The sequence below is a fragment of the Haliotis rubra genome, unplaced genomic scaffold (assembly GCF_003918875.1).
Source record: "Haliotis rubra isolate DU_JTF1 unplaced genomic scaffold, ASM391887v1 Scf740, whole genome shotgun sequence".
Lineage (NCBI taxonomy): Eukaryota > Metazoa > Mollusca > Gastropoda > Lepetellida > Haliotidae > Haliotis > Haliotis rubra.
Window position 1 is genome coordinate 347,663 of NW_025767458.1, and position 24,170 is coordinate 371,832.

At 38.6% G+C, this 24,170-nt stretch overlaps 1 protein-coding gene and 1 long non-coding RNA gene across 2 annotated transcripts; both read right to left on the reverse strand.

Moving 5' to 3' along the window:
• Positions 1-2,175: 2,175 nt before the first annotated feature.
• On the reverse strand, positions 2,176-10,994 carry LOC124259894 (divergent protein kinase domain 2A-like). Its single transcript, XM_046694120.1, is given in 6 exon segments — positions 2,176-3,712; positions 4,606-4,783; positions 6,461-6,568; positions 6,570-6,584; positions 8,349-9,117; positions 10,807-10,994. Coding segments are annotated over 5 exon segments (1,374 nt in total). The 5' UTR covers positions 9,048-9,117; positions 10,807-10,994; the 3' UTR covers positions 2,176-3,338.
• A 6,640-nt stretch (positions 10,995-17,634) lies between these two features.
• LOC124259891 lies at positions 17,635-24,170 on the reverse strand. Its single transcript, XR_006893945.1, has 3 exons — positions 24,159-24,170; positions 20,135-20,140; positions 17,635-18,846 (listed from the first exon to the last, which is right to left on the reverse strand). It is a non-coding gene; the product is annotated as an uncharacterized LOC124259891 (long non-coding RNA).

The window sequence follows — 24,170 nt, forward strand, 5'->3', positions numbered from 1 at the left end:
CAAACAGAAAAGCTGGAGTTATGTCCCTTAGTTGTGATGCTCTTCTGGTCATGGGTTCAGGTCCCTGATTATGACAGTTTTGTCAGCACCATACAAATACTTGTTCCACCCTAGGTCCCTTTCTCTGACATTTCTCCTGAATACATGATGCCTCTGAGAACGGCATCGAACATTGAACGGTTTTAGAGTTCAGCTACAGTAAAGAGCATAACCACAAATTTCAGGCTAAGTCAAACTTGTTGCCATGGAAATGCCAAAAATATTTTATTCAGAATTCCAAAACTACTCAAAGGCACCAGTACACCACCAGATCTATCTATGTGCCAAGTTTGGTGAAGAAATAGTGAGCGGTTAGGACCCCACTTAAAAGCGCGATGGGGATTATAAGTGTATATATTTATGACATTTCTCCAGCCTGCAGTGTTATTTGAAACACGGAGAACATCCATCTGCAGGGCTCAGCTAAAGCATTTCGAACTTGCACAGGTGCAACCTGAAACTGCAAACTGCATTCTGATACTTATACCAACTTGCACCCACTGCATACTAATATTTTGCTGTTCAAAGAACACACATTTCAGCTGGAGAACAGAATGATGAGGAACTGTCTTTGAGCAGTGGGGGCAGTATCCTAGTGGTTAAAGCTTTCGCCGAAGACCTGGGTTTAATTACCCTCATGGGTATAATGTGTGAAGCCCATTTAATAATTAGTCTATATATATTGCGCTAAATCCACACCAACAGCATGCTCATAGCATGACAGTTCATTATTACCCTGGATAACCCAGCTGCCTGTGATGCCCGAGAAGATTTTAGTTACATAACTTATCCAACCGGGTACCCAATTTCGGCTGGGTGAACAGAGGCAATTTTAACAAACTCACTTGCCTAAGATGAGACCACATGTGACCACATATCATTGTGAGGTAGGACTGAAGCCCTAGAAACTCTCAAGAGTCAAGCTGCCAAAAACAGTAACCAATCCAAAGACTCTCCACACCAGTGTTTCCGCTGGATTTTTTAACAGCTGGTCACCATGTCCAACAACTTCCTAATTTACCGATCCTGCACGAAATCTGCAGGTCACAGTCTGGATTAAATTTCTGTAATTTACTAGGTTTTAGTTTTGAAGACTGATTGCCACTTGGACTTGAACTTGAATAACTGTTTCGCCCCTTACTGTTGTTTGTTTCAATCATCCTCAACAGCCGAAATCTTGCATTTACCTCCACAAAAGTGGAGAGCCTTGTCTGCTTTCCTCTTGCCATTTCGACATTTAAATTGTTGGTTATTTAAATTATTGGCTAACATTTCTAATATTGATGCACCATAATTCCTGTGACTAAACCATAATTAAAGTGTGATTGTTGTTTCAAGATACAAAATACAGCAATCATTTCCAAATGACTGTCAAACTGACCAATCACACTGCACATACATGTAGTATAATCAATTTAGGAGGAAACATGAAAATCGAAAATTGTAATCGCCGATTCTATTATTAGAGGATTATTTGAGCGATTTTATTTTAATTTTGGGGACATTTTAAGCAGGCTAAAAGCGGCGTAAAACCATACTCACTCACCCTTCGAGCAGTCACTCTTGGAGCAGTGACTCTGATGACTACATGGACAGTGACTGAATGACTGTTATTGTTCATATCAAGAAATTTTATGAAGTTAAAATGATGATATCAAACCCAATGGTGAAAACACATACATGACATACATAATATTACAAACAATTATTCCTTTTACAATTAAAACCATTGATCAAGCCAATGAATACCCAACTGATGCACCGCAATCCTCAAATAAGACACACTTCTCCAGAAGGTGCTATTCTACAATAAGGCTAAACAAAAAAAATGTTGTGGTTCCGATTACACCTCTATAAAATTTAGAGTAGGTAGGTAGGATTATGTTTTTCACATTTGTTTTAGGAGTAAAGTACAAACTAGTAACACATTTATCAATGTATAATTGTTTATGCATTCATTGATTCAAGGCTTAGGCCATCATGTCACCTTTCTCTATCAGAATGGTCAATGTCTGTCGGTGCCAGGAAAAAACAATGGTATCTGAAAGCATATTTCATTCACACCGCTTATAAAAAATAGGGTCGGCAACAGAATTCTAGGGTCGGTCAGGTAATCGGAACCACAACATTTATTCTTTTTAGGCCTAAGCAGTGGGTTCAAAGCAGTGAACAACTCCATAAATAAGGGTCTTTAATAAGTGCCCATAATTTTAGACTTAAATTACCTAGTGGAATGGATTGAAATCGAAGATAAAAAAAGGGTCGATTTAGCACAATAGTTCAAATGTGAGGTCTCTCATTAGTCCTGAGTCTGTATTATGAGTTTGGATGCTTCTATTCCAACTGAAAACATACAATGGGGCGCCTATTTAAGGAAATAGTTTTCATATTAGCAGCATTCATTTCTCTGCAGACACGCACAAGTTTAAGTGTTGCATTTTGAACCTGGTCAACAGAAATCTGATACAGACCCTGAAATAAATATACTGTGAAACACTGCTGTGTGTCGAACTCTGAAGTGTCAAACTTACGGTCAGATGAGATTGGGTATTGAACTGGGCCTAGATTTTTTAAGCTCTCTTAGCGCTAAGATAGGCGTAAATGCCATACATTAACTTACGACTATCTTAGCGCTAAGAGAGCTTTAGAAATCTAGGCCCAGGAGCAAAAGATGTTAATGAAATTGGTGCAAATATACATATTATGAAATTGAACAGTTTGTGAGCAGACATTCACACTTCAGTGGCAAGAATGTATAAAATATCTCAATTCTCCATCACATGATAAGTTTTCTTCTATTTCCACTGAACAAATCATGTCAACACCACAAAATAAACACACTCGCAGAACTCCTAACTCCAATCAACAATATGTTTAAACCCAGTTTCAAACAATGTCATACCACATTCAACAACAGTCCAGAAAATGGTCCCATGTATAAGTCATCCTAATTTCCCTGAACCACATCAGTTTCCCATCCGCCCAGCCCTTTCCACATTGCTAAAGACCTAACTGAAGCAAGTCTAGATTTCCTCAGGTTTAGATTCAGAATCTCCCATTTCATTGGGGCTCCTTTTTTGATTTATAAGGAATTGTTTGTTTCTTTCAAAATTCTGTACATGCAGAGATTTCATGTTGATGTCAAAGTCATCCCTGCTCTTACTCAAGACCTGAGTGTCATGATCATCTTAGCGACACAATCACTTTGTCACACAGGTCCCTCAATAGTATTTGTTCCTAAGTTTTCATTCATATTCTTCATCCTTTAACCTGCTTTTCAGTCTTCTCAAAATACATTTTTAATTTTGATCTTTCATAGCCTCATCCAATACATTAACATCGACATTGGGGTCAGAACCCAGATTCTCAAACGCAGTCATAAGTTTGCCCTTGACCTTCATTCGACCTTGTTCTTTCTGAGGCCGTGCACATTCATTCAGGAGATTTTCAAGGTCCCAGTAGTCACGAGCATGCTCTGGCATATCGTGTAGCAACCCTCCTGGTTTTCCATCCTCATTTGCATACTGGGATAAAATGTTGCGACACGCTGCATAATAATTATGATCTGAGTTGACATGGGAACATAGTTTCTTCGTGGAGAACCCAAGGCAGTTTTTGCCTCCACATTCATCAAAAGGGCTTTCCAGAAAGTCATCCCATCCTTTGGGCTTGGCTGAAAGAGAGGATATACCGGTGCTAAATGTGAAGGTGTCATACAGAGATGAAAGCACACTGGAATATTGGGACAGGTCAGTCTAAGTAAACTTAGGCTCAGAATTATTCGTTACACTGCTATACTGAGTCTAACAAAGAAAAAGGTCACGTCAGCTAACCTTTGAGCGACCTATGGCTGTCAAATCAAAAGCGAGACGACCGAACAGATTTAACCAATCAGACAACAGCTACTATTTAGGGTTAGGCGGGACTTACAAAATGTTTTTGGAGTTTTTCTTTCCTGGTCGCTGACACTGATCTCTCAACAAACGAAAATCCGCATAAAAAACATAGATATTTTACCTATTTGACCTGCAGTAGAGACGCTTAGGGATTTCTGATGACTTGGTTACTATTAGCTTATATTTCCGCAAGATGACATCCTGGAATATTAACAAAAACGCGACTTACATTGACTCACTGTTGTCAATAATTGCGTCCTCCATGTGTATCACTCGGAAGCAATCATACGGAAAACAGCATTCGTAATCGTTCAAGTACAAACATTTTCAAGGTAAAACGGTATGTGCAAATGTTAACTTTCGCGATTTGGTAAGCTGTGTTCTCATTGGTCAATTCCAAAGGTTACCTGGCACAACCTTCTACTAGGGTTTGTTAGACTCAGTATAGCAGTGTAAGGAATAATACTGAGCGTAAGTCTACTTAGACTGGGGACAGGGCAACCATTTTGTTTGGTTGCTTGGGCTGCAACAAATCCAAGATGAGGCAAATACGATACATATCATGAATATTGGTAACGATTACAAATATTGGGTAACGAATACAACAAGTCAGCAGTTGATATATTATTCATTATATTCAGTTATACCGTGAACTATAATATGAACATACTTGCTGTGATTGCCATGAGATCCACCACGATGATATTCTCAAGGTCAATAACCCTGACCTTGCCAGATGCATCGACAGACAAGTTTTCGTAAGTCAGGTCGGTCCAGTACAGAGCAAACTCTTCTTTGTTGTTGGTCATTTGGTCAGCTATCTGCATGATCTGGGACGCTAGTTCAGCCTGGAAGAGTGAATGTAGATTAACAACCAGTCTGTGAAATGAACATATTTTACAGAAAACAGGCTCATAGTCGAAAAAAAACAAAAATATATAAAAATGAGCCCTGAGAATTTCTTCATTTTTCCTGAAGCTTTGGAAATCTAGACTTGCCACATTTTCTAGACTTGTGTGGGATTTCTTGGATATATTTGCTTCAGGGTCTGTATGACAGACTACAGTAAATGTTACCAAACATGTTTTCAGGTATGCTGATAACAGTTAGAGGGGTTCACTCTCACTTAGCCAGAGTCTAACCAAAAGCTTTTGTTAAGACAACACTACAATATGGCTAGGTGAGAGATGCGAGCTGAAGCTTGAGCATTTTTTTAAGGGCTATAGTCTATATCTACAATGCAACAAGATTTAAGAAGTATGCACTTGTGTGTGCGTTTGTTTGTAATATGAAAATTTGGTTTAAACATATTTTTTTCTGATATATTGTTCAGAAACTTGATCGTCAAACAAGCAAAAAGCTTATGTTAATGCCTCTCCAGACAAAATAACATTTTTGAGACTTGCATTTCATAACCTTGTTACAAAAGCATTTCCTGAAATATCCCAAGAGAATTCAAATAATACCATATCAATGTATCTCACTTAAATACAGATGTCACTTATGTCACCAATTGAGCATTTCCTCAAATCCTCAAAAAAATCAAATAATACCATATCAATGTACATGTATCTCACTTTAATACAAATTTCCCACTCTGGCTATGTGAGAGACCTGTTTTGGCAGAATCTGGCTAAGTGAGAGGACACCGTTAGAAGCATCATACACCTGACCATGTTTGTGGACATGGTGAAGTTGCCACACATCACAATCATGTTGATAGGTATTATGATCACATCTCTAGGCATTACGAACAGGTTTATGATCACATTTCTTGACATTATAACCATGTTTCAAGATATGGCATGATTAATATTTCTGCATCATAATCACCTTTCTAGGCATTTGTATCCTGTTTCTAGGCATTTTGATCAAAATATCTATTCAAGATATAATCATGTTTTCAGGTATCACAATATCTATGCACCATGATCATCCTTTCAGGTTTTATGATCACCTTTCTTGACACCGTGATCACATTTCTAAATATAATCATGTTTTCAGGTATTAAAATATCTGTGCATCATGATCACATGATCACCTTTTTAGGGTTAATGATCACATTTCTATGCACTGTTTCTAAGCAACTTGATCACATAATCATAATAATTAATATTCACCAGTTTTACAATCATCAAAGATAAAATGTCATGTTTTACATTCCACCAAGTTGTAAAACAGAGACACACAAACATTTATAATTGTATGTTTTTTACTCATTTCAATTTTATCCTATTTCTTTCTTTTTTGTATTTTATAATATTTCTTTTTAATTTTTGTGTGTGTGGGTGTGTGTAAATAAATTACACAGCCTTACATAATTATTTAACAGTATAATCATGATAATGAACAAAGTTTGCCTAATTCAATTTAATTTAATTTAATTAAATTTGAAGGTCATTTTTTAAAGACATTGGACTGAATATCATCATCTGTGATTGCCTGTATAAACGGTGGTGCCTCAGTAGGCATCCTGACAAGATCTTGGAGAGAACATGTTTCTTGTAGCAGTGACCTTCACCTACCCTCTTCTCAAACGGAGCATCGTAAAAGTCCCCCAGGGGTCTGCCAGTGTCTTCCACCATCATGTAGCGTCCACAGGCGCCATAGTACTCTGGAAACGGCCACCCCTCCCGAAGCTGGGAATGTCTGCAAATGACAATAACAGTTAGAAGAACACAGGAAGATTCACAAATAAAACAGTGCCAGGGTACATTAGCTCACCTGGATATGTAGCTAAAATATCTCAACACAGACAGACTCAACAAACCTACTGGCATTAATCATGTTAATGATATTCAAAAATATTTCCAGCATTGGACAGGGCAAACCAGTGTTTGCCCTTAACCCTGATAAGCTGCAGGCCCTAGGAACCCAGAACCATAAAAAGTTGTGGGCCCTGATCAGAATGTGTAGGCCCTAAATTTTACCTACGATATAGGTAATTCCCAGCAAACAAAAAATGTGACAACTTTTTGATAAATTACTTCCTCGAAAATGATAGTCATTTAACTTACAGACAACAGCTGCTGATCGAGATAAAAACTAGAAAGTACTGACTGATATTTTCTGAAAAATAATACTCTTAGTTATTGGGGATGAAAAAGTTGACGTCCATAAGGACCTGTAGAAAACAAAACTTGTGGGTCCGAGTGCTTTTCAGTCAGCTTCAGGCCTAAGGACCGACGTTAAGTTCGAACGCTGGGGCAGACTGAGGTTAAACGCTGCAATCAAGATCATGCCACAGTTTGACTCTGGCACTTGACACTGACTCTGAACCTGCCAGTCCCTCTTTGTTCCCTGGGACTATGGAACTGGATGCACCAGGCAGAGTAATAACAAGTACCATCAGGGCTGTTCCTTAAAATCTTGTCAAGCACAACATATTGGTTTGTTTGTTGTTTAACGCCGCACTCAGCAATATTCCAGCTATATGGCGGTGGTCTGTAATTAATCGAGCCTGGACCAGACAATCCAGTGATCAACATCATGATTACTTACAGACCACCGCCTTATAATGACCTTACATGAGGCTAACGGTTCTCTCACATTGTGACCTATCTGTAACATGAGGCTAAGCAATTCACTCACTCACTCTGTGACCTATCTGTAACATGAGGCTAACGGTTCTCTCACTCTGTGTCCTATCTGTAACATGTGGCTAAGCAATTCACTCACTCACTCTGTGACCTATCTGTAACATGAGGCTAAGCAATTCACTCACTCACTCTGTGACCTATCTGTAACATGAGGCTAACGGTTCTCTTACTCTGTGTCCTATCTGTAACATGTGGCTAAGCAATTCACTCACTCACTCTGTGACCTATCTGTAACATGAGGCTAAGCAATTCACTCACTCACTCTGTGTCCTATCTGTAACATGTGGCTAAGCAATTCACTCACTCACTCTGTGACCTATCTGTAACATGTGGCTAAGCAATTCACTCACTCACTCTGTGACCTATCTGTAACATAAGAGGCTAAGCAATTCACTCACTCTGTGACCTGTCTGTAACATGAGGCTAAGTAATTCACTCACTCACTCACTCTGTGACCTATCTGTAACATAAGAGGCTAAGCAATTCACTCACTCACTCACTCACTCTGTGACCTATCTGTAACATGAGGCTTAGTAATTCACTCACTCACTCACTCTGTGACCTATCTGTAACATGAGGCTTAGTAATTCACTCACTCACTCACTCTGTGACCTATCTGTAACATGAGGCTAAGTAATTCACTCACTCACTCACTCTGTGACCTATCTGTAACATGAGGCTAAGTAATTCACTCACTCACTCACTCACTCTGTGACCTATCTGTAACATGAGGCTTAGTAATTCACTCACTCACTCACTCTGTGACCTATCTGTAACATGAGGCTAAGTAATTCACTCACTCACTCTGACCTACCTGTAACATGAGAGGCTCTGTGTTGACCATACTGATGTACCACAGCTGAACCTTATCCCTGAAATATATTTCATTCTTCTTCGTCCGCTCCTTGTAATAATGCCACATGCGATCCAACAGTCGGTAGGACCCACACGTAAACATGGATGCCTCTCCCTTCAAAATTTCTGGCTGAATCGGACCTCTCTTCAACGCCTCGGCAGTATTTGTGATATATATAATCCTGGGAATATCACAACCAGCAGGCCGGTTGCCTTCAGAACAGATTTTATCATCGATTGTTTGGATTTCACTATCGTGACCTAATTTCTTGATGACCACACTGTTCAAGTCCTGATGATCAGCTAAGTGAACATTCTTCACATTCACCCTGTCAAGGAATCGCAACTTCGACCACCCTTTAAACTTGACCCGATCGTAAAAGAACTGACCACATGCACTCATGCCATAACAGGCTGGACACTTGTCAGTTTCCAGGAAGTTTTCATCCATCAAATCATTCTTGAAAAAACTTCTGATGATCAGACCGTAAAATAGCACAGATACAACCAGGGAGGAAGCAAATAAAATTTTGGCCCGTGTCGGTAATTTCTTGAATTTTAGCGCCGAGTCGTGCACGGCTCTTTCCAGGTTTGCCATTCCCTGTTCCTTGTACTGCTTGGTGTACCGGCTCCTCACATTGCTTGGTGTTGGGAGCATGGTGCTGCGAGGCTTGACTGCGTGTAGTTACGATCCCGTGTTCTCATTCCCCAAGATAAATATTTCAAATCTGAAACAATTTTCAAGAAAATCTAAAGTTTGTGAAGATTAGAACAAACCATTAAGTTGTCATGCATTAGCGTCATGTGACAGAATGTCATGACACCTCATACACGACCACCACTGTATCTTCCAATATGTAATGTATCTTTCAAGAGAAAATTACACTGTACCCTGGATGTCTTGACTCTAAACTCCATTTACATAACTGCCATTTATTACCAGGGACTGTTCTTGGGGGATCAGGTCAAAAGGGCCACTATTATTACTACATATTGATACAAATATAATAAAACATATAAAATATATATTAGTTTTTTATTTTGGCCCTGTTTCTTTGGCCCTTTAGACTACAACTCGTCCTAGGCTCCCATATGGAAGTCATTTGATTCCCTCTCTTTTAATGGAGACATATGCATGAAATGTGGTGTCATTTTGAAAATCAAAATTTATGCTAGAAAATTAATTCACTGATTCAGAAGTGACCTTCACTATGAGAAGCCTTCTAGATTAACCAAAGGCACTCATGAAAGACAAAGAGTCAGGTCTCAAGTTGATCTGACCTAGTACATTCTTATAATTGTACTGTACAGTGTACTGGCTAGCGAACAGTTATCGCCGCATAACAGTTATCGCCAATACATCGGTATCACTCGTGCGCAGTTCCGGACAATTCCAATTCCGGTATTTTCCCCCAATAAGGGACAGCAAAAGAAAATTCTTCATGGCAAGTAAAATAAGAGAAAAATTAAAGTAAAAGTTATGAACCCTATATTTTTTTTAAAACTTAGTTGGGGGGATGTCCCACGACCTATACAATAGCAAGTTCAAGTTCACAAGTCATTAATTGATTCATTCCCTATCAATCTACTGTAAAAGAAACACTCAAATAGTCACACAATCAATTATTCGAGGTTACTGTATGATATATATTATTATTTATATATTATTTCACGAATGGCATGAGAAATTCTGAAAGGCGATAACTGTTACTGTAAGTTGTGAGAAAACCGTCGCCTTATATAAAAACATGATCGGCGGCAGTGAACGTACAGGCTAGACACATCGTTGTTCATATGAATGAACTCATATTCCAGCGAAGGCCTACATCGAGCACACCTTGGTATAGTGCAAAGTCGTCTAGTTATATGCTGGACTAGACACATCGGTGTATAGCTAATTAAGTATTATAATTCATTCTGTTTCATTAATTTAACAAACGGGGGAGTAATTTTGTAAATACCACTAAAATATGGCAATAACTGTTCACTAGCCAGTACAGTTGTTGCAGTGTTAGGAAGTAAGTCTTGCCTCTGCTCATATTATTCTCGTGTTATGTCATTGCTGTCTCTAGAATGGTTGAATCATGGTCCCTGGCGGATTGAGAGGAGTAGCCGAATCCACCATCTTTTCTCACACATCTCTAATATGCTAACTGTAATCTGGGCCCAAACACTTCACGACTTGGGTGTAACCTCTTTGGTGTAACCTGCACCCCCAAACTATTTCAAAATTCTCGATCCACCTTTCACTATCACGGCCCCAGTATTACTCGTGCAGATCAATTCTAGAAATAGTCCAGCATGTAACTAGACGACTTTGCACTATACCAAGATGTGCTCGACGTAGGCCTTGGCTGGAATTGGAGTTTATTCATATGAACTATTCTAGAAATGGATTACTGCCATAAGACACGCACCTGTTGTTTCAAAAACTGCTCAGGGGAATGTAACCTGTACACTCAACGGGTAACCCACACAACCATGTCCATTACCTATAACAACTGATCGATCCCTCAACCGAACTGAAGTGTTCCGCGTTTACGATTATATAGACACTTACCGCCTATCACTACATATCAGTGCGAGAACAAACAGAAAGGGTGGACAATGGACATACAACTGTTACAAATCATGACACTTACATTCGATGTGTTTGTGCATGTGAGACAGAAATGATATAAAATGACAACCCTGCTTCGCTGTTTCAACTTGCTCGAGCCATGTTTACTGTAACTTCCGTATTTAGAGTGATCTCCCCCTGCTGTACATGTCACTACAGACATTTTATGAATGCTTCGTTTCTCATTCATCACTGGAAAACACTGAGGTTCTTGGTAGGCATATAGAAGTTGGTATGCAAGTATAAGACAAAATATTATGGATGTCAACTTCTCCTTTATAGAAGACAAATACTGTTTAATCGTGAAGCTGGGCGTGGAGTCTTCCAGAGAATGCATAATTATCTTGGAATTTGCTGACAGAATTTTCCCCCTTTGGTCATGTGGACAAGGTATCCGACTTCGAAACAGAAGGCCCGTGGTTCGAATCCCTATATGCATGTCTGAAGTTTATGGTCACTACAGTTGAGTTGAGTTTTATGTCGCATCGGCATTATCTCAGCCATACAGCGTCGAGACCAAGTCTGCATATATGGACATTTATTTCCTCGGAGATATTGCTTGATCTGACCCAAGTGATTTATCCTGTGAAAACCAGTGTGTTTTACATACAAAACAAGAATATATTATGCGACCAAATCGCCCGCCATGAACCCTATCACACGTTAACAGGTCCCATGCAACAATGTCTGCTTGTTCAATAACAAGCTTTATTACCTACGAGGGCGAACATATCGGGGTTCATAGTTTTCATACGATGCCCTAGGGCAAAATATCACTTTGTCATGGTGACGTGACGTCATGAACAATGCTATGACGTCACGTTTCTTCTGTGACGTTGCGTTCTACATACGGCGACGGCGGGTAGCCAGCCTGTGTTTGAAAGTAGATTTTGGGTTTATTTTCCTCAATCCGACGACTTCGGTAATAAACAGAATATTATATTCGTGCCCATATCATGCCTATTATTTTTACGACACTCCAACCAACATTTAGGCACTCGTGTCGTGAACATAGTATGACATGGGCACTCATATAATATCCTCTATATATTGCCTATTACCTTTCAAATAGGTTAGACATGCATTCATCGACGTGAATGTGTCATTTTACCTAACCGTGTCTTCGCTTTGTGGCCACTCTATGAGGAACGGGACAGTTGACCCAAGCAGCTAGTTCTCATACACAACTTCTGAAATCAAATTATGCCTCGAACATCGATTATGTTAGGATTAACATGATGCAGACATTATAAAGAGTTCTGGTGTTTCCTCGTGGAAGATAATTCTATAAATGAGTGAGTATGGTTTTACGCCGCTTTGAGCAATATTCCAGCAATAGCACGGCTGGGGACAACAGAAATGGGATTCATACAATGTAACCATGTGGGGAATCGAACCCGGTTCTTCGCGTGACAAGCGGACGCTTTAACCACTAGGTTACCCCACCGCCAAATACAATATATGAAGGACACGGAATATGTATGAGTCTGAGTATGGTATTTTCTTTATTAGACGCCCGGTCGTCTATAAATTTCGAGCAATTCATTGACCCGGCGCCTAAAACATTCAGGCACATTCTTTGCCTACCACCTCCGTGGTGTAGTGGTTAGAGCGTCCGCCCGGAGAGCGGAAGGTCGCGGGTTCGATCCCCGACCGCGTCATACCAAAAGACGTTAAAATATGGTACTTGTTGGTCCCTGCCTGGCGCTCGGCATTAATGGGTACAACAAGGACTGGTCGGCTCGGAGTCAGTATAATGTGTCTGAGTGGGGTATTAATGCTTCACTGCGGCGTGGTATCTCAGTGGGCTAGCACTATAAAACCAGCTTAAGTCTGGTCTAGTACAAGCAGCCGCACATACACATACACACGCATGCACGTCGTCATATGAGCGAAATATTCTCAAGCACGACGTTAAACCCAATTTCTCCTCACCCATTCTTTGCCTAAAAGAGTCAAAATGGTTCTATGCCGCTTTTAGCAATATTCCAGCAGAGGTCACCGGAAGAGGACTTGACACTCTGTACACATGTGGGGAATGTAACTCGGATCTTCGACACGTAAACGAAACTGTGGTGTTTAGAAGTGTTTTGCAGACATAGTGCATTGGCATCACTGATGACGATACCGCCATTCAAAGTGTGTAACTGAGTGAAAATTCTATACATAGCCTCATAGGTTCGACAATATTGCAGTTAAACAGTCATTATATATACTCACGTTCAAACATAAACTCAGTGAAGCTGCAAACACCCTGTATTTTGCGCTGCGCATTTATCAACGGAAGTCGATAGTCACACATACTATCGATGAATTGCTATCGGAGACTCAACGATTGCAATCCATCGATAGTTTCATGCATTGTTACAGCCCTATTAGTAGGGTTGCGCAATATAACCGGTTTACTGGTATTTACCGGTTCAGACATGAAAACGATACGTATTGCGATACGCTGGTTGAAAACCGGTATTTTGACTTGCATTCGGAAAACTTCGTAACACTCGGAAATCTTCGGATATTTCCTTGTTTCATTTGTGCCAAATATTCTTCACATTTTTATTTTATCATTATTAAAAGTTGTTATTAAAGCTTAATCAAGCATAGTGATTTTGTTGTGTTTTTGCTCTATAAATCAAGCATTAACTCGCTTATAAGTAGTATTTTGTTTAAAAATACTTCAGGCAATATATTGCAATACATATCGCAATACATGATTTCGCATCGCAATATATTGCAATATGAAAATTCTGTGCAATACCCACCCCTATTAGTCATGTACATATCTCTCCGAACGCTCTCAACTCATTCGTGTGGAATGCCTACTGCGTTTTTTTCTATTGGTTACGCCGCACTCAGCAATATCCCAACTACAGACCCGTGCCAGATATATTCGGACACCTCATGTAATTTCCATATACTTACATGTTATTTCAGTGTAGCATAAATAATTTTCATGAAGTGAGTTTAGGATGGATCTTTGTAAAATTTGACAGGCAAATGTGAAATCATCTCTGATCTGCGCACATAATTTCAGTTTATTTTCCGACCACTATTTAACTAATGACAATATTCAATGCATTTGAACTAATATTGCAGTTTCACATGAACAGGTTAATGAACGGCGATTTGAAACCTTATAAGTAAAACTGATAATATTTAATGGATATGATTTATGTATGTTATGAAATGTTTATGCACACACATTTAAAGGAATTGTCTTGTTCATTGCACATTTTTGTGTCGTTTTAAAGAGAAAACAATTATGTATATTGATTGGCCAGGTGCGCGTTTGTCGGAAACGTTTTATGATTCACTATCATTGTTTTTTATAATATAATCAATTCATATTCGATTTAAAAATATTATTATGACAGGATATCAAACTCTAACTATATTTATAAGAAAATTGTTTAAAAATATATAAACCATGTCATGTCTTAATTTGGACAAATCTGACATCCATATTCTAATATACAGTTCTATATATAAAAAGCTATCTTTTTGCATCTTTCATTGCATACTTATGAAGAGAAATAGCTACATAATCATAAATAAATAAAATTCTTATCCTAAACAAAATATTCGGGTGTTGTGAAATATTATTTTTCATTTACGTTGGTTGAATTGATGCCAAACAGGTGCGCGTGTTGCTAACAATAAGATACACAGTCAAACTGTCTAATTGTTGATATATTCAGGACACTATTTAAATGGTAAAACCAGTCATTTTACGTTTTGTCTAAAGAGTGTTAATTCTGACGAAGAAGCCGAAACCGTTCACACAATTAATGGAAATTAGGTGAGATATATACTAATCAGCATACCGATGTCGTCTTTTTCCGACGTCGCAAAATGCATAAAACAAGCAATGACGTCAACTAAAATGTTGTATTATTTTCAGCAATTTCATTACATTTGAAGATATGGCTAGTATTCTGGTAATAACGATGCAAAATTAGTCAAAATACATATACACAAAAAGGAAAATATGGGAATCTAAGAACTAAGTTATATATCGGATAGGGCCATCCAAATCGCTATTACGTGCTTTCACATGTAGTACGTTGTCATCTTTTCTTATAAATTGTGAAACTAACAGAGCGTATCCGCTCACATTGGGGAACTTTGAATTGGAATAGTTTGGTTCACCGTGAACAAAAATTAACGAAAATATAGCGTCCGTATCCACAACAAATACTCTCCATGTGATCTGAGTTACATTGACCTAGTGTTACGCATAACGGACTTATGCCCCCTTATCATTATACGTGTATGACCTCTCTGTCGTCGTTTGACGTCGTAGAAGAAAATCCATTTTTGACATTTATTGCGAGTCATTTTTAATGTTGAGCGTATAAGTTATGCATAAGCACATAAATCCAATTCATATACACTTATGTCGTTCAGATATCAGGCTGTATTTTCTTCGCTCACACTTTCCGAAAAGATGCCAAAATACAAAATTCGTAGCACAGTGCATTTATCGGTGAGCGATAAAAAGCGGAGAACTTTACTGTTTTCTAACGCATAACAAAAATTTTGACAACATTTAGCAAGATCTGTTTCTTAAACCGCAGAGGGAGTTGCACTTATATTTAGACCAACGGATAGGAAATTTAGTATTCTACATTCCTGTGTAATTTTATAGCCGTACGTAGATCCAGGACCACGCGAGCGCAATTCTCGCACAACGTTCACTTTTCAAAGCGTATGAAAATGTGCGCCTGAAAAAAACCTCGGCATCAAGGGGGTTAAGCAACGTTGGGCTTGGGCGCGGAGAGTCCTTGGATGAGTGACCGTGTTTGGCAGCTTGACTTCTGAGAGTTACTAGGACTTCAGTCCTGCCCCACAACGAAGCACATGTGATACATGTGGTCTCACCTTAGGCAAGTGGATTTGTGAAAACTTGCCTCTGTTCACCCAGCAGAAAATGGGTACCCGGTGGAATAAGTCATGTGACTATTAATCTTCTTGCGCCTCACAAGCAGTTTGGGTTATCCAGGGTAATAATATTCATATTCTTTAGTGCTTTGAGCATGCCTTAGAGTATGGAATAGGTGCATTAAACATTGCATTAAAACGTTGACGCCATGTTCACATGGAACATATGTTGGGAGTACACCCTTTTAGTTGGAGATGCGTGATTACCCACTTGCACAAGGCAATCGTGGCAGTGGGGTCCACTTTCATCAACAGAGTATACCTACACACCTTTATACCGGAACGTGAAGATCCGGGTTAAAATTGATCGTCAGTAACCCATGCTTGTCGTAAAACGATCGGTTGGTCAGACTCGTTGACTTGGTCGACACCGTATCCCAGGGCCTAGATTTTCGAAGCTCTCTTAGTGCTAAGATAGTCGTAAGTTAATGTTAATGTATGGCACTGACGACTATCTTAGCGCTAAGAGAGCTTCGAAAATCTAGGCCCAGTGGCGTAGATCAATGCTAAAGCTTGTGATCACTGGATAGTCTGGTCCAGACTCGATTATTTACAGACCGCCGCCATAGCTGGAATATTGCTGAGTGCGGCATTAAACAACAAACACACGTTTATACCTGACACACATATGCTGCCCAGTTGTGCATTTAGTTTGAATGCAGCATGGAAATATTGCACAAAGTGCAAGCAAACTGTTAAGAGATTACTGTACATCATTTACAGGAAGGCCCAGAACGTACATTACACCTTACATATGTCCATCTCCTTGTTATGTTAACCCGTACTAGTGAAACGTGAGTGGGCGAGTTGGCCTGCAGAAGGGGCATTGGGGTTGGCTAGTTGGAATATTGCTGAGTGCAGCGTTCAAAAAGAAACAAACCAATTTAAACATTATTTGATGAGTTCGTATGAGGTGAGGGGCGTTGGGGTAGTCTAGTGGTTAGAGCGTTCGCTCGTCACGCTGAAGACCCGGGTTCGATTCCACACTTGGGCACAATGTGTGAAGCCCATTTCTGGTTTCGCCTGTGGTGATATTGCTGGAATACTGCTAAAATCGGTGCAAAATATTGAGAAATGTCAATTGCTTCTTATTTGTTAAAATATTCGGATGTCAGATTGTGAAGAATAGGATCCAATTTTGTGTTTCAAGTTTGACATGTTGGTTTGAACAGACTTATGTCACCGCGTGGCCCACGTTTCATGAGTGCCACGTTAAACCTCATTTCACCTCACCTTATCTTTGACATGTGAAGATGTAGGAAGTGAGGTGAAATTGGGTTTAACGTCGTGCTTGAGAATATTTTGCTCATATGACGACGTGCATGCGTGTGTATGTGTATGTGCGGCTGCTTGTACTAGCCCAGACTGAAGCTGGTTTTATAGTGCTAGCCCACTGAGATACCATGCCGCAGTGAAGCATGAATACCCCACTGACACATTATACTGACTCCGAGCCGACCAGTCCTTGTTGTACCCATTAATGCCGAGCGCCAGGCAGGGACCAACAAGTACCATATTTTAACGTCTTTTGGTATGACGCGGTCGAGGATCGAACCCGCGACCTTCCGCTCTCCGGGCGGACGCTCTAACCACTACACCACGGAGGCGGTCGTGAAGACGTAAGACATTCAGTGATGTCATACAGTGTTGGATGACATTCTCAGTTTCCACAACAAACGCCTTGAACTAATCAGACCATTTATTGGCCAGGAAGAAAAATACTCATTTAATATCAAACAAATGTCATATCATACAAATAAATTTGCACACAAAATCAAAATACTGTGAACCTAATTAAAACAGAGTGACACAGCTTGACTGAACAGACAATTGTTTTCTGTGAAAAGAGAAACTGCTATTCATGGTATCAGCTCTTCGTAGAGTAAATACTACAAGGCAATAAATACAAATTGCAATTACGCTGCGCAGTTTGTTGTAAAGTGGTACTGACAGTTAAATGGCAAGGCAATTACATATCGTATATAAACCTAGGCATTACATTGTACAATTTTATACCCATGTAATATGAGGTTTATCTCCATTAACGGATGGAATAAACGAAACAAGTACATGTACACTCCTGTTGGCAGCATTTTGTACCTTACATTTCCCCTTTTATTATTCTATAAGGATAACACCCTTTTTTAATTTCTTGAGTGGTGTTGTTTTTTAATATAATACCGATGGTAGTCAAATTAAACCATCTTAAAAATGAACCGTGAACAGTTCTTGGTTGCTTGGGAATTAGAAATATGGAATAGAAAAACTGAGAAAAAAACAAACTTGAGCTCCAGAGGCAATAAATTGACAGAGTCAGAGAGGAAAATGTTTTCAACATTGTGGGTTTGTGATAAATAATTTTGGAAGTATAATAGTTCATGTATTCAGCTATAAAGTGATATTAAATCAACACTTGGTCTTTTCTTTGAAAAGTCTCAAGTTGAAACTAATGAATCACTTCACGAACAGAAACTTGTACAATTTCTCCAGTGAATATTTCAAGCTGTTCTTTCACGGGTGTCAAATGAATAAAGCCATAATTTGTGACTTGACTTAAATACCACTTTTTAAAAATGTTTTAGAGATATCACCAGCTTGACAGAACAAGTGATGAATGTCTCAAGACATTTACAAACTATGAGTTGTCAAAATCAAGAATCATAAACAGGTAAAATCTACGATTCAAACCTATAATGACAGGATTCTGGCATTTCAAAGGGAGGTAAGTAAATAGGGTTCGTGGATAAAGTAATTTAAGTACTGCACTCAGGCTTTGCTGTTATTCCATAAGTCCACCAAATCCTTTCTTGGGTGAAAAGACAGCCAGACAATATGGTTTCTTTCTTGACATATATTCTAGTTCTGATCCCAAAACAAAATTTATTAAAATAATGATCTTAAACATACTCTTGAAAAAATGACCGAAAGCTTTTTTCATACCTTAGAAAATTTAGTGCAGTGTCTCGGAGACAGGTGTTGGCTTCATCACATCAAATTGCACAATCTGTCATAAAGTGAACAATACCAAAATAACAAAATAATACATCAATTAACAGAATAAATACAATGGTAATCTAAAATCACTTTAATACCCAAATAAAATGATGAAAGCAGCAATGATATTGCAATAAATATTCGTCTGCAATGACCCTGGCAAGAGCTATGTAAAATAAGATGAAAGCCCAGTAACACACCAGCCATGGTATACAGATGATAGGTATGTACATGTGTTAATGCAAGGGGGGATAACTCTGGGTCTGTGCCCCAATAAACTACTCGGCATACAACAGCCCACAATGGAAGAACTAAAATGTCATAGAAATGTATTCATACCATAAACTTTCAAGGTTTGTTTGTCATGTAACACCACAGTAACGATCCTGAATAAAAGTATAATATTTGTTTCGATACACAATCATATTTATCCGGGTAAAATGCTTTGAGGCAAAATATTATGGAACTGGTTTCTAGGTAAATGTTCTCTAGAGTGTGAAGCAGTGGGATATATTTTTTCAGCTTTGAAAATATTGTAAATTTTAAAACATTTTTCATCTTATCCCTGTGAAATACACCTAGGACATAATTTATCATAGTATTTCAAAGTGCTATATTGAATGCCAAATTGGATTTGAACCAAATATCAGAGGGTTGGGACACCCAAGGGACACAACTCTGCATTGACTGACAGCAACCAGCTCCAATACAGTATAAAGAAATACATGACATAGATCACATATTAAATTCATATTTAAAGTGATTCTCAAGTCCAGCAAATGTTATATTTCACAGAATATCAGTACAGTTTATGACTAGCTGAAATGTATCGAGGAGATACAGTACATACAAGCATCTACATTTCAATGAAACAAGCCACTTAAATCATAAATAAAAAAATTCCTATCTATTTACATGTATGTATATCTAAGTTGTAGTACATTTTGCTTTTTACAAAACCACAGGCATGACATAAAACAGAAGGCAACATTATTCTGGTTACCATGGTTACAGATGGATAGCAAGAAAATAATTAGGCACTCACCAACTCTGGGAAATATTTCCCCATGCTGAAGGTATTTATTCCTGACAATTTGCCTCTATGTAACTAGTATTCAGGGGACTGCTGAAAACCCTGGATTGGTCTTACATAGGTTAGTACATCAACACAATTATACAAACACAATAACTTGAAACTATTTTCTAGATGCCATATGACCATTATATTATATTTGTTGGATCAACCCTAATTTCTGAAAGAAAAATGTAAAATCTAAAATTGACACTTTTTGTAATTACATAGAAACGGCAACTATGCATGAATACTTTGTAATTTTTGAGAATATACAACATTTAAAAAAAGTTCTGTTCATCTGCATATAATTTTCAATTTGACATTAAATTTTCTCCAAATCCATCATAGCTGATATATCTAGAGGTCTGCATTCTGTACTTGATGCAAAGATTACCTCCCTTAGTCTTTATTTTGTGTATTTAGAATTTGAAAAACAAATCAAAGGTAAATGTTGTGACTGTTACTTTTTTATTTAAATTTTTTTTCCAACTCTCACGTATGCAGAAAATATATAAATATATAACCCAACAAATATATTAACATTAACAGTTTTATAAGATGGCAGTAACTGCACGAAGAAGCTGTAACACCTAGCACTAGAGGCTGCAGTTGACAATGATGTCCCGTAAGTCTCGTGAGGCGCTGCTTCCAGTATTAAGCTGGCTCCCATGTTCCTTTGCATACGCCAGCTTGCGATATGTAAGACGGGGCTCAGCTTACTTCCGGTGACAAGCGAATATTCAAGACTCAGTTCTGGTTCCAACTTGCGCAGCCACCAATTACATGCATGATCTTACTAGACTGGTCCAAGTGTACAACATGCTTGGGCTGCGCAATATAACCGGTTTAACGGTATTTACCGGTTCAGACATGAAAACGATACGTATTGCGATATGCTGATCGAAAACCGGTATTTTGACTTGCATTCGGAAGGCTTTGTAACACTCGGAAATCTTCCGATATTTCCAAATATTATTCACATTTCCATTTTATCATGATTAAAAGTTGTTCTTAAAGCTTAACCAAGATAGTGGTTTTGCTGTGATTTTTGCTCTATAAATCAAGCATTAACTCAGTTATAAGTAGTTTATTTATTTAAAAATACTTCAGGCAATATATTGCAATACATATCGCAATACATGCTTTCGCATCGCAATATATCGCAATATGAAAATTCTCTGCAATACCCACCCCTATGCTTGGCTGTCACAGCTGTTGACAGTCATAACAATTGGCTAATTTGGGGATGGTTAGATTTGAAATCTGTTATTCCTGCAATGATTATCAGTTCCTTACTGTCAACTGACAACCATGAGACCATTTGAAAAGGCATGAAATGTTGTTTATCACCGGAAGTAGAGCGGTTTTGCGAAGTGCCGTGACCTACTTACGGCCCTATTCTACCCTGAGAAAAGGAATGGATAATAACATTGCACAAAGTATTTATATACATCTCAACTTTTGATAGGGATATCATTGTTTTCCATGATATACAACTGATTTGCATTTTGAAGTGTACATCTGATATGACATCTCATTATCCCTACCAAAAGTTGAGTGGTATTTATAGGCCCATATTTACCTGAAATAATATGGAACGTGTGACTTGTAAGAGTAACGGGACTGACAATAAATTCTGAACCTTATTAAACTTTGAAATGACACATTTTTTAAGTTAACTTAAATGAAAAAGAAATTTAATATGATTTCCTAATTTCAATTTGCATGATGTACATTTTTGTTAATTTTGGTTCTAAAAGGTGAAAAATATTTTGATATAGTTATTAGAAGGAAATATATGCCAGTCATACTTTAAAAGGTTATTCACACCTGACAACATGGGTAATATGGAATGAAATACTCCTGGTGATGTTGAATACAACATATAATACGACTATATATCCACCCGGTAAGTAGATCATCTCGTCTCCAACAGAGATGATACATGGCTTTTAAGTCATGAAGGGATAAAACTCTGCATACCCAGCACCAACACAGGCTGGTTTCACGTGAAACAATACTCTTGCTGTCATCTCCATTTTCAATTTTATTGACCTTAGCGTGTAAGCTTGGGATGTGACTTTTGCGTCTTGAGTGAGTGAGTGAGTGAGCTTAGGTTTATGCCGCTTTTAGCAATATTCCAGCTATGTCCGGCGGGGGACACCAGAAATGGGCTTCACACATTATACCCATGTGGTGAATCGAACCCGGGTCTTCGGCGTGACGAGTGAGTGCTTCAACCACTAGGCTACCCCACCACCCCACCAACCCTCCTTCGGAGGAAACAAGTCCTGTATTTCCTACTTTGTTTCTTTACTTGATGTCATACAACATAGCCCCACAGAACATTCACACTTCCCGTCAGTCACACACTGCAACACACAGAGGATTTCTACATTTTTTAAAATTAAAAATATAATATAAAGTAAAAGGCCTCTTCACAGTTTTCATAATATGGATGAAAATCGAATAATTAATTTCTCAAGGCAGAAGATATGTGTTCCTTTTCAAACAATTCTTGCGGAAGTTTCACTTTCAGTAAAAACACATTAAAGTAACCAACATTGTTACATCTTCCTCTTGCTTCTTCCTTGCGATCATATTCAACACATGCCTAATGAACCCTTCATAATTTATGGCTAGGGGTGGTGGTGATGATTATATGGAGAAGCATGGACAATGTGAATGACCCCCCCTAAAATTATTGTACAAAATCAATGACCCCCCTCCCCTTCCCATAATTTCTAAGCATAATTTTAAACATACTGTTATGTACAAAATTGCTGACCCACTAGTACGTGTGTACAAAATAGCTGACCCCTCCTAACTCCCCAGAACAAAATGGGTGAGCCCCCTTAAAATCATCATCACCCCCCTAGCCATAAATTATGAACGGTCCCCAATGAAGAATGAAAACATATCGTATGTAACCTGATTACTGTAAGCCCCATAACCTCTACCCTCCCCAACTACAGCTATATATGAACTCACTTCAACAGAATCTAAATGATTCAGGGAACTTCATTCAGTAAGATACCCATATCATTGTGATGCTCTGTATCGTTAGTGAATGGTTAAACCTCACGAGAAAATTAAAACTATAAACCAATTCCATAACACAGGTGCCACTGTCCTCACAGAACATCTTTGCTTCCTATTATTTGAATTCTTGGAGTGACTGAGTTTGGTTTTACGCCGCTTTTAGCAATATTCCAGCAACATCACGGCAGGGGACACCAGAAATGGGCTTCACACGTTGTAACCATGTGAGGAATCGAACCCGGGTCTTCAGTGTGACGAGCAAATGCTTTAACCACTAGGCTACCCCACAGCCCTTGAATTCTTGGATGCTCGTCAGATAAGATAAAAAAGATGAAATATATACAAAACTTCAAATACATATTCTAAAGTGCTAATTTCACCAACATATTGATGCTTGGTAAAGTTAAGGCCATGAGGAATTGACTGCCACAAGTTTCTGAAAAATTATTGTGAACATCCTCAGTTGTCAGCTATATCAAGACTGCAACAATACCTTGAACCAGAAACAACCAATCAGATAACAGTATTCAAATCCTCCAGCCAATCAAATGGCTGTGACCACCTTTTTCATATGGTGTCCAGTGAAACAACCAATCAGATAACACTATCCAAATCCTCCAGCCAATCAAACGACGGGTGAAACCAGAAATGGACTTCACAGATTGTACCCATGTGGGGAATTGAACCCGGATCTTCGGCGTGACAAGCGAATGCTTAAACCACTAGGCTACCCCGCCACCCCCAAAACGTTGTCAGTACCTCAGTGCTACACACCATCACCAAATACATGTCAACAATTAGGTGTTGTCATATTTTGACATCAACCCTGGTCTCAACTGAGAAACAGGAATCAACGAGTGTTCAGATGAAATCAGAAATATTTCACACAGAAAATGTGCCCCCCTGCCTTATGGCCACCATTATTTTCGATATTTTCAAAACTTTAATAATTAGGCCCGGACAAATCCTGATTGTGTTTTTACTACAGGTCATGTTGGAGACAGCCTCCAGAAAAATTGACGGCAATGATTGAGTATCTTACGATAATCATTATATGATTGAAGGTAATGATTTAATGATTGACAGTAATGATTGACTTAATGATCTTA